We start from the raw sequence: 16183 nt of genomic DNA, 5'->3' as shown, positions 1-16183 counted from the left end.
ACTATCACAGTCTCTTCTTGTCCCTCTGCTGTTCCTCATTCCTCCAGCACGGCCACACACCGGCAGCTGCACTGTGAACTCAGACTATCACAAGCACAGAAAGGGGATCTGCTGCGCTCTCTTCCTGTCAGCACAGATGTCAAGGTGAACTTGGGAGACTTAAATAACCGGCTCAGCAATCCTGGGACCCTCCGGCCCCCCGCTGTCAACTGCACAGATTAGAGGGAGCCTCTTGTTTACAAGGGCATCCTGGGGGTTTCTTTTTTAGCTGCAAGCATATCTACAGCTGAGAAAAATGTACACAGGATATAAAAAACACAAGGCCTTTGGCTGATGTTACAGTCTGATTCAGCTGCAGCTCTACATGAGTCAAAATGGATCTCGTGAGTTTACTTTTATCTGTTTACAACAGCATTTTTACTCTAAGATCCCAATGAATCCATGTTTGAGTCAGGGTTTGATTTCAACAGGTTTTCAGAAGATTCAAAGTAGTATCATTGATAACAAGCAGTCTTCCTGCACCACCCAGCACTCTCTGCAGGAATACCTGAAATTTTCAGGAAGCTAAGAACCCCATCATATCTTCAAACACCATCATGGAAAGATTCATTTTCCAGTGACCAACGATTCAGCGTCCCAACATGGCTGAGTTAGTGACTGGAGGTGACCTTCCTGAGCCCAGGAGACAAAAAGTTGACCAGGGCCTGTGTGCGTGCCCAGTCTCTAGCATGCAAAACGGACCGTTTGAACTAATGGGGAAAAAAATAAAGATAAGTGGTATGCATGGGCCAGGTTGATGGGCCAAAAGAGCATTAAAGTTAATGAAGGTAGCCCTCACCAGGTGCAGATGGCAGGATTACCTCCTCTGTTCAGCTGTTTAAAGGAAGACATTGTGCTTATGCCTTACCATTTAAGACAAAATATGCAAAAACACCAAATACTTAAGGATGACTGTTTCAAAAAGTGTGACAATGTGCAGCTATACAGCAAATTTAGATTTAGATTTAGATTTAGATTTTGGAGACACAACATTTTTGATGAGACAAAGGGGGCAACAAAAGTCTTAAACTGGCAAGGCTCACTGCCGTCAGTTATGCAAGTTTGCTTCGTTCTTTGGTTTTTATGTATCTGGGTCCTTCCAAGATGTGTGTGGTGAAATGTTGGAGTTCATCAAACAACCGCTTATCAACTTATTCATGAAGTTACTGGGACATTCCTGTTGTGTTTGTTCCACAAAGCAGCTTTCTTATTGCTCCAACACTTGCTTATTTTATTTTTGAGGTCTTCTACTGTAACGCCACGTTCAAGATCGCCAAACTTTCTCTTTCTCTTTGTTTACCTGACTGACTTACTGATAACAGCTGTTTGTATATTCTTGTAATAAAATCTCCATTTCTTCTGCTGAAAATGTTTTTCTTGATCTTCTTTCAGTGACCTTGTTACAGCCCACCAGGTTTATCACTGTTTATGTGTAGTAGGCATGCACAAATAACATTTTTTGGATAGGAGTTTTCCACAAGGTTTCCCCAAATTTTGATCTTGATTTTGGTTGCTTTCATGGTGTAATTAGTAAACTGGACCAATATTGGCAGTTGTGCACACTGCCAATGCTCCCGCCAAATGGGACATTTAATAATGGTACAATTTCAATTTATTTTATTCAGAATAGCCCCTTGAGATGTAGCACCTTAAGAGATGGGTACTTTTCACATTTTAAACGATACGGTACTGGTACCCGGTACCTGGCAATCAGTACTGGTACTGTAATGGTACCAATTTTTGGTACTTTTTTGTGTTCATGTGGTAAGAAATATCTTTTCAATGCAATTTTTCTTTTTTGCAATTTATCATATTTATTACTCAATATATAACCTTGCAATGCTGTGTTCATGTTCAGCATGGAAAATCGCCTACTCTTCTACTCCCTCACAAGGATGCGTTTAGGTACCTTAACATGGTACCTTTTGATTTTATGTGAATCGGTACCTGGTACTTTTGACATATTTCGGTTGGTACCTAAGTAAAAAAGTACCTAATTCAGTACCCATCCCTAAGCATCTTTTTTCAAGGGGGTCCCAAATGTTGGGACTAATGGTCCATAGACATGCATACGGGCCCTGGTTATTAAAATGTGTGTTTGAGCTGTGACTCACAGCAGCGCTCATGCAAATATTCAACATCTTTACTCGTGTTTGTGGAAAATTTGTTGGTCTCAAAACTGTTTGAGTGACCTCCATGTGGAGTGTAGATCGCGCAGCCAAAATAAATGAAACTCCTGCACATTTCCAAAACAGTGATCATACTGGAAAATGATCAGAGCCACATCATCAGAGCACACAGGCTGCAAAACATCTCACATACCAGACCGGTAAAAAGGCTCGTTCAGTCCTCCTGTTAACTCCTATCATTGCCAAACTTGGACACTGAGTGTTCCACAGTGGTCACTTCCCCATTAATGTTGGCCAGGTGGGCCCTGAGGACATGGTCTGACAGCACCCTGGTATCAGTTGACCAGTGCCTCTAGAGTTGGTGCTAAAGCTGTCATGTGATGCTCAATGTTGGCTTTAGAGGGGTTAGGCAGATCAGGATCGTGGGGTACCACAGGGATGAGGAACTTTCAGTTTAGGTGATTTTAATCCTACCTTTGATCACTTTTGTGCCCAGGTGGGATGACGAACGAGAGACCCAGTCCCATGGTGGAGTCAGGGGCAGCCACATCTTTGGTGCATGGGGGCTTTTTTTAGTCCATTTGAGAGTCGTGTTTCACATTTCTGAGAGCTCCCTCAGTAAAGATGTTGTTTGAAGAAACCAGACTGCCTTGGCTCGCACGTGACAATATTACATTTGATCAGTTTCTGAAAGCTGCAACAAGCTCTGAATCGTCGCCTGGTTCAGAAACATAAGGACGAATGAGGTTTTATTATTTATGACCCTGAAAACCAGACACACTCACGCCCACACTGGAGCTCTCTTTGATCCAAGCTGTGAGCAGCGGTAGTCCGTCGGCAGGCACACTGTGAGGAATACTCTGAATGCACACAGATCCAGTTGACCTCTACCTGCACCTCCATCCTGGCAGCCATTTTGGTACCAGAGCCCCTCGATCAAGGGTTTATATCTTTAAGGCAATAAAAGAGTCACATTGTTCCTGCATAGCACTGTCCACGCAGGTTGCCCTCCCATCTTAACCCGAGTTATATTTACGTCTCACATACAAGCACAGCTAAGCCCCTCTGAGTGTACAGCCAGTTCTGCAGGCTGGAGACTCTTGCAGATCTATTTTGATGGGAAAATACTACAGATCGTCTTCAGCCTGTTCGTCAGCCTGCTCTTGTACTTGTCTGATTGACACCGGCCCCAGTCTTCCAGTTGGTAACCCAGTGTGATTGAGCACAGGATTCAAATGTATAAGACCTGATAACACTGTCTGATTGGGTTTGAAACATATTTCCAGGGTACCCCTGATAACTCAGTGACCAACAACAAACTTCAAACTAAATGTCAGTAACATGAAACTACAACTACAATCCATCTCAATGGAGGGAGGGCTGAACTATGCCAGCCATGCCAGGCAGCCAAAGGGATGTGATGGTCATGGGGGGCCAATGTGGGGGGTCACGGTGGAGGGGTCAGGTTACATGCCCCTGTTCTGCCGTCATTACTTCCCCTGGGAACACAGCCAGGTAAACTGTGAATCCCATTTCCTCTCTCAGAAGTGTTGAGCTTTAAAGGGCCTTAAACCTGCTCCACCCTGCCATCCCTTTCCAGCTGAAGCTCTGGTCTTCCCTAGTGGTGAGACGTCATGAAGGAGTAGTATCTCCGAGAGCTTTCCTGAATATAATGCATTCATTTACTTCAGTACATCCATCAGCTCACTTTGGTTACATGTCAACCACAGGTAGCTGAGCCATGGTCTGCTACAGGTAGAGATGTCAGTTTCCTGGGCAGTAGGACCAGAGACGTGCTGATCTGTTCCTGGTATTGGGACTCAAAAACAGACTCAAAAAGTCAGATTAGATTTCAGTGACAAGAGGCCAATCCTTAGGTCAGATCTAACTCAAATCAATTATTTTCTGTTAGAAAAGCCTGAAATTGCAAAAATATAATTCTCAGTCTCATCCTTAGATAAAGAAGTAAAGACTGTTTAATATTAAGGATGCACAGATCCAACTTTTCTGGTCCTGATACTAAAACCTGGGCTTTGGGTATCAACTGATACCGGTACCAATCTAATACCAGTGTTAAACTAGAGTAATAACTAAGCGTGCACCGATCACAATTTTCTGGCCAATCACCGATCACCAATCTTTAAAAAGCCTGACCTGCCGATACTGATTTGGGCTGATACCAGTTTTTACTTTTTATTTATTTATTTTTTATAACTGACAGCATATACCTTCAATGTTCCAATCTCATTTTATTGAAAATCATTGAACAATACCTTTGAATCAATAAAATCTTTATGTTTTAACTTAAACAACCAGTTAAGTGTCCTGAGTTTTTGGTCTCAGACCAAAAAGCAACAAAGGCTGGCTGTCAGACCTTCCCAGAGGTATATGAGATTAGTTTCATATGTAAGGATGGGCTGATCGCCAATCTCTGATCACCGATCACAGATCCCCCAAAATTTAGGAAATCAGCACCGATCCATCAGTGCATGTCTATTAGTAACCTGCCCTACTGTAGGTTAAGACTGGTAATAGTTTGAGTAAAAGACAAAAGTGTTAAAATGTTTACCAGCAGTAAACAATGCTTCCGAACTTACAAAAGTTTCTATTCTATGTCAACTTTTTCCCTGTAGACTAAATCATAATTCAGCTTTGGTGTCTAATTTGGATGGTCCCTCTCCCATTGATACCCGATCCAGCTTTGTGGGGCTGGATTGGGCTGATACAAGATTGGAATCGGTGCATCCCTATCAAACACATACTGGTATCAGATCAGATTAGTATTGGCTGATACAAAAGTCCAGGTTGAGGCTTGGGGGTTGAATCAGTGCACTCCAAAAAAAAAATAAAAGTGCATCAACAGGAGAAAAACATAGTCAGTTGGACTTCACAGTGGCCCCCTTTCTAATGTTTTCAAACTCTTCATGAATCAACTCACCTTGCTTTCAACCAAGCCCCCTCATCTGCTGCTTATCTGCATCAAACCAATACAATATCTGCAAGAAAGAGGCCTGGTTCAGTCTGCCACCTGTCTGCAAGTTGTCCATTTACCCATTGTCTGCTGGGCTTTTGTTTTTTCCTACTAACCCTGTGGCTCACTGTACCCAGATGTTTGCACCACCTGCTTTTCATAATCAAGCGTCCAGCCCACAGAACCAGAATCCTTGAGCAAGTCCTAACACAAGAAGGTAAATACTGTTTTTCAACCTGTTTTCCAGACTCTGTTTGTGTCTGTGGGTGCTGTGGGTCAAAACTTTTGTTGATTATGACACTTGTCTTCACCTTTTTGTCATCTGTAAAAAGAAAGCTCTTTACACAGCCAATCACACAACAGCTCATTGGAGAAGTAGGAATTCAAACAGAGGCTCAGAACAACCTGACCCTCTAACAACACGGTATTCTGTTAAACTTTTGAATTAGTGGTCAAAACATTAATGTAGAACACTTTAAGTGAGGTCGTTACAAGACAGTATTAACTGGGAAATCTTCCAAACCAGTTCAACAAATTCAGACTACGTTTTCATACCAACGGAGTCGCCCCCTGCAGGTCATCAGGAGAACAGGCTGTTGGGTTATCAATCAATCAATGAATTTATGAGAATATAGACACAAGACACAAGAAATGCTCAGAGCTCCAGAGGCCACCGGTTTTCACACTTCTTAATATAGATCAGCACACAGCGCTAGCTTTGACCTGTCGACCTGCTAGCGTGTACTCACATGGCTCATCCACTCGGATATGACCCTGGGCTTGTTTTACCCAGAAGTAATCATGGGTGGGATCTGTCATTTGGCTTTGTGTATGAGCTCTAAATAAGAATGCAAACACAGTAAATCACCGTGTAATGTATACAAACTGTATCCCTCGTCCTGAAACACAACAATACCCTGAGCTCACTGCACAACATAGAAACAAGGACACACACGATCTGTTTATGGAATGATGAGGTGAACTTCCTCTGATAGCCACTGAGCCCGGCTGACAAAGGCTATTTCAAGCTGCAGAAACGTTTCTAATGGTGCCATCATTCAGAGCCTGAAATGCAAACATCTCCTGCACACTGCCCTACCAGCAAAAACAAAGTGTGTTTGCAATGTTTTGGTTCTTTGTTCTGCAGCTTTTGGTGACACATTTATTCCTCTCCTTCTTTCCTGTCATGGGAAAGAAACAAGCAAAGTTCTCTCTGCTTTTCATTACGCGGTGCAACACTATGGTGGATAACTCAGTCACCGTACAGAAGCTATAACCCGTAAAGCCTGGACTGCCTATCATGACTAAGAATGTCTGCCAGTGCATCAAAAAGTTTCTTGTTGTCTCTTAAAACCAAAAATGAAATAAACTGAACAATTGCTGCAGAAACAGATTTCTCTTCACTTTCAAGGATTCTTGATCAGCTGTTACTAGGTGATGAATTGCAAGTCCACAAACTATTAGGGGTGTCAAAAGATCCTTTTTTTTTTAAATTCAAATTCTTCAATTTGGTCTTTGTTTATGAGCTGGATTGGAAAAAAGTTACCACTGTTCTCCAGCAGAGGGTGAAATGTTTCTATCTGACTTACGTGATTTGCATTTTATGGGAAAATATCCTGGAAAAGTCTGTATTCATCATCTTTATCATTTAATTTTTCCCCATGGTCTTACGTTAAAACAGAAAACTAAAATCTGTTAATATCAAAGAATCGCAATTTAAATCAAATGGGCACCCTAAAAATTGTAATATAATCGAAACGTGAGAATAGCACATTGTCCCAGCCCTACTCACTATAACTAGTAGTGTACATGTGTGAAGGCCTACTACACCGACCTCGCAGTGTGTGATCTTGCGAAATAGCAAGAAAGCTAGTCGACATCCCAAAAGTCTTCAAATAAACACACATGGTCTTCTTTTTCTATATTTTACTAGGGGTGGGTGATACTGGGAATTTTGGTATCGATCCGATACCAAGTAAGTACAGGGCTGGTATCACTGATACTGATACCGATACTTTTTACATGAAATCTAATAATCATTGAATAATTTTGTGATTTTGCCTTGAGTTGGTTTATTTTGATTATGGTTATGGTAAAACACAGCACAAAGATTTTAGGCAATAAAAATGCTTTGTATTTACTAACCCCAACAATAGAACACAATTTTAACTGCATAAAAGTAATGAAATAATTATTCTACCGCCACAATTGCATTAAGAAAAAAATCACAAGTGCAAAGTAACAAAAAGGTTCCTTCCATTTGCACAGAGAAGCGGCAGATGGAGGAAAGTAAAGCAATTGCTAGACGACATAAGAGAAACTGCAGTATCAATCTCATCACGCTAGTTTTGGTATCCATACTATAAATATTTAGATCGATACGCCCAACCCAATATTTTACTAGATGCTCAACTGTTGTTTTAGCAACACTATTAAAATGAAACATTATAGAGAAAATGAAAAAAAAAAAATCAGGATACAAGCACTAACATATTTATACGAACAGTTGGTATTACAGGTGAACTGTAACTGTGTCAAACAACAGTTCGACTGTTGAGAAAAAATAAAGAAATACATTTCTAATGCGCACATCTGACTTTGTACACAAATGATTTTGGAAGTAGAAGCGTCATCAAAGACATTAGTGACTCCACAAATTTAGCTCTGTCTGTCTTTGCTTAACATGAGACGATGCTAACAAGGAAACAAAGAAAGATCAAAGATAAGCTGATGGAGCACTCACTCTGTTCCCTTATGAAAGAAAAATACATGTACCAATAAATTTTTTGAAATGTATTCTAATATATTATTAGTATATTATGATATACATGGAATAATATATTGAGGGCACATATACAATGTATTATATATTCATGAAATAAATTGCAATATGTTGGAAAATATAAATACTAAATCTCATATATGGGAATATATTACCTAATATATGACATAATATTTTCCAATATGCTGCAATATATTTTTCTTTCGTAAGGGTTACTACATCTGAAAACCCTAAAACAACGCAGAGCGCTCTGACACTGTGTTTTAAAACCTAACTGGGAGTAGCTTTATAACTTTTTTACCCTTTTATCCATTTTTCCTCACTTATCTGACTTATCCACTGACTCATTTATCCAAATTGTTTGATTAACTTTAAAGACAGCACACCCATGTTTCTAATGGTGAAGAACAACACCAACACAAAATTAGTTTAAAAGTTACAAATATTCAAAAGTGCTCCTCGCTGGGTATTTCAGTCCAGGTCAGTAAAGCTCCAAGCATCCTCATTTGAAAAAGAAATTTACAGGATTATTTTTCTTCCTCAAGGTTCAGGACAGGGATATAGACGTGAGTAGACAACCATGTGTGGAAGGGAAACTTTGTCAGCTTCAAGTACAAGTAATTTTGATCTCAGACTGCAAAAACCTGAAATCTTATCAAGTGTTTTTTGTCTTGTGTTAAGAATTAATTGTCTTTTTATAATCGATATGAGTCATGTTCAACTGGTCAATCCAGAAACATGTCTTATTTCATATGTCAATGGAACAAGAGTGATTGTCTAGAAAATTTGCTTGAAACTGGAGAAAAGTCTTAATACGAGTAACTTTTCTCTTGTTGCTTTTTTATCTTAAAATAACTTGAAATCTGGACTTGTCAGGTGAAAGTGGCCAAAAAAAACATTTTCTACCGAAAATTAGACAAAAACACTTGATAAGATTTCACTCTTTATCCCATGTCCAAAGAACCTTGGTGCCAGGATTTTGAGCTGCTACCAGATTTTTTGTGACGCCCAATTTGTCTTTCCTCATGCAAATGCTGGGTGTGGATGCAACATTAACCGTGCTCTGTCTGAGATTCCCGCCTGTTAAAGGATGTTTCTTGTAAAGAGCTTCCTCAGAGTGGATCAGTTGGCTCTTTATGAGTAACATAACCAAGAGTACAGTTCAAATCTGCTCCTTGGACTCAACTTCACTCATGTTTTGCTCCACGATGAAGACTGAAGGTTACAGAGTTCTCCATCAGCATGAACAGAAAAGTTCACGCTTCTTCATCTTTGTCCAAAGAGTGTGTTGAATGTGTGATGAAGAGTGTGTCAGAGCGCTCCAGCCGTCTGTCTGAACCGCCTCATTAAGCTCTGCCTCGTAATCATCGCGCCTCCAAACCCGTCCTGGTCAAACCCTAATAGGGCCATGTGGTGATAGTTGCATACACAACATAGCCAGACTGTTGATATGAGGCCCACTCAGCCATAAGCAATGTGTCTGGTGATTCATCTCCATCCACTTACAGCAACAAGTATGTTACACATATTTTTAGGCACATTGCTTTGTTTCACAGCCGCGATAAATATTTGAAAGACAACAGTCTCTGTGGCACCCTCTGAGGACCTGGCGTGTTTTTCTGCTCCACTTTTAGAAACAGAGTTCATTTTTCACGGGCCACTCAGGAACATGTCAGGCTCTCAGAACCACTCAGAGGTACTACGGCCTCTTCCCGAAAAGTTCACACACACATTAAATTCACCTCAAATCTTCCTGAAATCTACGACCCAACAACGTGAGCTCAAACCTTCGGGGTCTGACTCCTGCTGTGAGTTCAGCGCTCAGTCACCTGTCGCTATAAAGGATCAGAAGCACGGCAGACATGTGAACACAGTGTTTGGAGAGCAGTGACTGGCAGGCACCAGGTGGGCACTGTGACACCGTGTCTGTGAATACAAGCAACATTTCTCTGCAGCACAGACAGACACGAGTTATGATGTGTGGTTAGACATGGTTAATACCCTCCTTTGGTCGTTTCATTTATTTATTTATTTATTTTATTGATTTTATGATAGAGTATGCTCCATAATCTGGAGAGACTTTTATTTGTGTCTGTAAATTTAATCATATCATATCTAACATTAGTCAGCTTTCATCGGGAAAAAATCTACACTGGAAAAACCTGAAATCTCACCAAGAGTTTTTTGATTTATTTTCACAAAAAAATATCTTTTTAGACTTAGTATGAACCATTCACCTAACCACCTCAGAAAAATGTCTTGTTCCAAGTTATTTACAGACAAAAATGAAGTTTGAATTGCTTGTAACAAGTAAAAAAAAAAAAATCTGCCAATGGAAGAAGAGAAAAATTACTTGTCTTAAGACATTATTCTAGATTTAAACAAATTTCCAAGCAAACTTTTCTGGTTCCATTGGAACATTTTTTTTCACTTGTTCCAAACAATTCAGACCTCATTTTTGTCTTTAATAAAATAAAACAAGGCATTTTTCTGGACTGATCAGTTGAATGTGACCCATATGAAGTATAAAAAGACAATTGTTATTGTACTTAAAATAAAACAAAAACACTTGATAAGAGGTCAGTTTTTTGCAGTGGGAGGACAGCAAAGGTTGAGGATCAGAAATAAGATAAGGTAAAGAAGGCCTCAGTTGTTTGTTTTCCCGCTCCTCTTCCCGCACTCTCTCCCCTTCACTGCTGAAAACACAGAAAGTCACAAGACGCTGTAAAAGTTTCTGACCATCTGGCAGCTTCGAGTTGAAAGACTTCTCACACCTGCAGCGACGAGACGAGTCTCCTGTGAAGCAGCGAGTGATCCACCGCCTCAATGTTCGTTCACGAGCCATCCCACTGACACTTACCGCCACGTTAAAACACTAACATCCTATTGACGAGGCCAATTAGCACTAATGTGTGGTGACGGGCCCCTCCCCCTGTTCTCACGCGTCTAGACACTGATACACACACAAAAGGCTTGGTGACTAAAGTTTTCAGTCCTTCATCTAAAGTTGATGACCCACTCTCTGAAAAATAAACTGTGTTTTCTAATTATTTAACATCCACAGCCTTAATGCGACAAGAGGACAGTTTCTCTTACTCCTGCTGTAGCTGTGACACAATCTTTCACTCTGTAATGGTGATTTAAATGCTAATCTATCGCTTGTTTTTAACAGGTCTGAGCACCTTTGGCTTCCAAAGTGGACAACAAACATCCTGTGACATAAAACAAAAACTAGTTCCTGGCTCGAACAAACTAGTATATATTTGTCTCGGACTTAAAGGAGCTGTGTTTTTCTCTGCTAAAAACAATTTCTGTGATTAATTTTGTCGTGATGGTGGACACTGGAGCCTAACTGTCAGAGAGAAAAGGACAGAAGAGCAGGAGAAAGATAAACTACTAAACTACTTACAAACAGACAGAGTTTACTTGTTGTCATATTAGTCTACAGATACGTTGGAGCACTAGGCTGCCGCTAGCACTACATATAGCCGGCTGCTACAACGCTTGCTTGATGTCACGTTTCAAACCATAGGCCTACGTAACTGTACTGATAAGTCCCCAAGGGCAGACTAGCTCACGGGGATACCGGGGATTTCTCTATCTTGATGTCCAGTGTCCATGGATGTCTCCTCTGTATTCCTTTCAGTCGCCATCTGTAGCAGCTCTTCTTCTGTGTACTCCGGTTCATGTAGGTATCCTTTTGGTTCCAAAGTGAATGGAACGTCATTGTCGCTGTCATAGTCACTCATTTTGAATTTCCTACGCTGCCTCACAATCCTTAGAGTACAAACAAAAGAATTACGATACTTGATCAAACTTACACGAGGCTACAACCGGCGCCCGAAGCATAGCTTGTTTACATTCCCTACAGCTGAAAGGAGGAGGGGGGACGGAGCGCACTAGCGCTGCGCGGAAGGACACATGACCAGTTAGTTAGGTCTAGAGGTTGACCGATATGGGTTTTTAGGGGGCCGAGGCCGATGCCGATGCTTTCCAAATTTGGGCAGCTGATGCCGATATGCATAGCCAATTTTTCCAATTTGATATTCAGGCCAATTGTTAAATAAATATATATTTATCACATTTTTGTGAAACGCAGCAATTTCTGAGCAACTAAAAGAAATCTATTACAACAAGTCGTGTCCAGTCCTCTGAACATTTATTCAGCTTTCAAAACAATGAAATATTTTGTCTGAGTAAACACACAATGTAACAAGCAGTAGTAAACATTCACACTCTTCTTAAAATGTCAAAAAAGAAATTTAAACTTATTAATATAATTTGAACAAAAGTATGTAATGTATCCAAGTGGTTCCACAAGTTTGAGGTGCTCATCTTTTTTGTGCCTGATCAAAAATTGCGTAATATTACACAATGGATCAAAAATCGGCTTTTTAAAAGAAAATACGGCCGATGGCCGATAGAGACAAATGTCCAAATATCGGCCCGATATATCGGCCGGCCGATATATTGGTCTACCTCTAGTTAGGTCCAGATAAATGTTTATATTTCCGAAGACTGAATGCACTTAAAAAATATTTTATGTAGCGTACTCTTAAACTGTGGTATTACTTTTTGATTTTAGTTCTTGTAGGCAGAGAAAATAGCCTTTGAATTTGGTACCGTCTCTCCCTGTTAGCGCCTATTACCTCGTCACCATCAATTACAGTCTGTGTCTTACTGAGGGAGAGGAGACACTTTTCTACTGTATCTGATGTCCTTAGTGGTCACATAGAGCTCATACAACCCCACTTCAAAAAAACTGAACTATCCCTTTAACAGCTACAATGAATGAAGATAGTTCATTAAAGAGGCTAACAAAGCCCTAACCGTAGCTCAAATTAACTGCGTGTTTATTATATTTTTTTATCATAATTGACGTAATTTAGCATTTTACTATATCCAGTTGCTATGTTCAGGGTTGATGTATGTTTATCTGGCAGATAGGATAGCTCCTGTCTCCAGCTTGTGTCTGAGGTCTCTTTGACCTTGTGTAAACTATCACCCAGTCTCCTAGCTCCATGTTCTGATTCAACACACACACACTTTGATAGCACATCTCTCTGAAACCTGACACCAGCTGTAGGTTGAGACAGTGGTGTCAGTTATGTTTTTGGCCAATTACTCTCAAGTGTTTAGTTTAACTCAACCTCTGGATAGTCGTAGCAACGATTGTTATAAGACTGTATTGCTCCCGGATATTGGGGCTCATTCTTTTGGTACTAGCGCTGTAAACCTTACCTGTGACCAGAATAAATGCTGAAATGAGAATTGGATCCTCTTCTTGAGATCTTTATTAGACGTGTAAGTGCACTGAATGAAAAAATCCAAATAATGATAAATAATGATATTTCTCAGCGTTTACTAGATTGTTAAATACTAAATCCAGCTGTAGGGTGTTCAAAATATTTGCATGTTGCTGATTTTGATGCATCCTCCAACAGATCACAGCTGTGAAACTCAGATTTCCCTTAAAGCACCAATATCTGGGTAATTACCACAAAAACAAAGATCATCACTCTCAAAAGGAAAAAACAAAAAGTACCAGCCGGAAAGAACCCCGCTTCAGGCTTTTTACAGAAAAACAAAACAAAATATGACAGCCTGGAAGTTTTCCTCCAACTCAAACACAAACAGGAATCTCTCCCAGCATCCAGCCCGTGTGACGAGAACCCATCAGACGAGGCGACACACACACACACTGAGACACAGACACACCCCCTGTTTAGCTGATAGCTTAATAACACCACCTGGGGCTGCAGCACACAAACAGGTGGCCTGATGCTAAAGAGGTTTCTCAGCTGCTCCAGCTCGAGCTTTAAGACACAAAACTTTAGTGTGTCTTTAAATCCTCTGGAACATTAACATCCACCTACTCCCAGTCCACAGACAGCACGACACAACCATGCAGTACGGTATCAATAAATGCCTCATCATGACCTGGTATGACTCAAAATGTCCCTGAGTGACAGAGACACTCCTCATCCTGTCATCATGTGTGGATGAGCCAAGCGGCACAAGATCAGAGTCCACCAGCTGGCAGTGACACCATCACACACAGCAGAAAGCTGTACAGCTGTTAAACAGTGTCTAAAGCTGACAATCAGAGCTGAGCCTGGTGGCAGGGAGACGTCGCTGACTTTCATACAGACACAGAATGCAGAAACAAACTGACAGCTTTAATACTGAACATAAGGTTTAAAAATGAATCCATCACAGAGGCAGATAGAGATGTAAAGGATCTTACCTGGGGGACACATGCAGCTGTGGGGAACTTCCCTCACCTCCCTTGTCTTTGGTAATCGCGCTGCAAGCTTCTGCATGAGGAAGGAAACACAGAAAGAGACTTTTAGAGCACATCAATCAACCATCTTATCAAACCTTGACTTTTTATTTATCTAAAAACAGCCTTTCTTAACATTTTTCAAACATTCCCAATGAGCAACACATTTGGCAGCAACACAAAGTTTTTGGCAGAAAATGCAACAAACAGAATAAGATCAGGAAGGTTGGCCACAGTAGGAGCCAGAAGGTTCCCCACATGAGCTTTGTGCTTCAGTCTGCCCGGCTTCTAAAGACATTTTTGATCATCTCTGATTGAGAGTTGAAAACTTTACATAAAGAGCTTTTTAGGATCATTGAGAGCCAGCTTATTATGAGCAGGCTGGATTTATTGGTGGATAGCCATCTGGCTCGGACAAACTGTGTCCCAAAGATGATAACAAGAGCATGAGATGTTCAGCTCAGTTCTTAATCCCTGGTTTACAGGTAACAGGTTTATAATAACAGGTTTATATCTGGATTTAAATTTCATTTCTGCCTCTTTTACTACTGTAACTAATTACTTTACTTCCCTACTTTATCAGCTCTTTACTACTTCTATACTGCTAACTCCAAACCTCAGATTCTAGATTTGATAAGGCACAAATAGAGTCTGCCATCATTTTTTTTTTTAATTAATTCATTTGTTCCATACATGAAAACTGACAACTAAATCCATACACAGGTGCACATTACACCCTAAAACAAACACATTCATGATAGGAAAGGAGCAGCGTGAAGAGAAATGTCTCCTATATTTGTCTGCTCCTACTTGAACAACTTTTTCAAAAAGAACAGAGGCTCTGACATCATATACGGTTGAATTTCAACAGCCTACATTAATCCGTCATTGATTTTAACAACAAAAACAAACAAAACAAAAACATATAAATAGCCTATAATAAAATAAAGAACCCCCCCAAAAATTCAAATTTTAATCTCAAAACATGCATCACATCCAATTTAATTTTCTAGTGTGTATTGACTCATTTTTTTGCATTTATACATTTTTTTTAAATTCATGAGTCTCTGCACAACCCTTTAAGTCCCGTGATTGAAAATTCCATATTTTTACACCTACAACTGAAGTACACATTTGCTTTAAAGTAGTTCGAGCGACTTGGTGCTTAAAATCAAATTTTCTTCTATGATTTTGATCTTCTGTGGTAAACACAAATAGCTTTTGTGGGTTTTCTGGTAAAGCTCTGTTTCTGGCTTTAAACATAACTAGTAATGTCTGAAGCTCCATTATCTCTGGAAGCTTCAATAACCCTGATTTAATAAATAAACTGTTGGTGTGTTCTCTGAATTTGACTTTGTGAATGATTCTGATCGCTCTTTTCTGCAATAAAAACAAAGGCTTTATATTAGTCATATATGTATTACCCCACACTTCTGCAGAATAACTCAGATAAGGCAGTATAAGTGAACAGTACAACATTCTCATTGCCTTGCAATCTAAAACATCCTTGGCTTTATTCAAAATAAAAATATTCTTTAACAACTTTCTTTTAACATATGACACATGTGATTTCCATGTCATATTTTCATCCATTATGATTCCCAGAAACCTAAACTCAGATACCTGCTCAATATTAACTCCATCCATGTATAATGAAACTTTATCTTTAGTTCTTTTAGAGAAAACCATGTCTGCCATCATTATTAGACCACCAGATAGATCTGAAAGGACTGACCTTTTTTCTCTAAATCCTGATCCTGAAACATGCAGATGTTTGCTCTGAGCATAGAAAATAACAGATAAGGTCCTGTTTTTATCTGCGTTTAACTTTAATGAGAACTTCAACACTAATGTTACCCCATGACTAGTGCAACAGATCTGTCCACTTTGTGTTACGACTTGAACAAATCTACTGGATGGGGTTCAGGTCTTGACTTTGATGGGGTCAGTTCATCATATTCAGTGTTCCTTTTTAATAA

The 16183-nt window shown here is 40.0% G+C and overlaps 1 protein-coding gene across 1 annotated transcript in view; it reads right to left on the bottom strand.

Moving 5' to 3' along the window:
* col13a1 (collagen, type XIII, alpha 1) overlaps window positions 1-16183 on the bottom strand; it is a 170831-nt gene that overhangs the window by 141157 nt on the left and 13491 nt on the right. Inside the window, exon 2 of the mRNA XM_074676290.1 lies at window positions 14169-14238. Within this exon, the coding sequence (XP_074532391.1) occupies window positions 14169-14238 (70 nt within the window). The remainder of the gene's footprint in view (window positions 1-14168; window positions 14239-16183) is intronic.

Source organism: Halichoeres trimaculatus, unplaced genomic scaffold (assembly GCF_033239565.1).
Source record: "Halichoeres trimaculatus isolate MK-OKI-2021-1 unplaced genomic scaffold, fHalTri1.1 fHalTri1_scaffold_8, whole genome shotgun sequence".
In the NCBI taxonomy this organism is placed as follows: Eukaryota; Metazoa; Chordata; class Actinopteri; order Labriformes; family Labridae; genus Halichoeres; species Halichoeres trimaculatus.
Note: the sequence above shows the minus strand (reverse complement) of the source record. Positions and strands in the feature narration are given on the sequence as shown.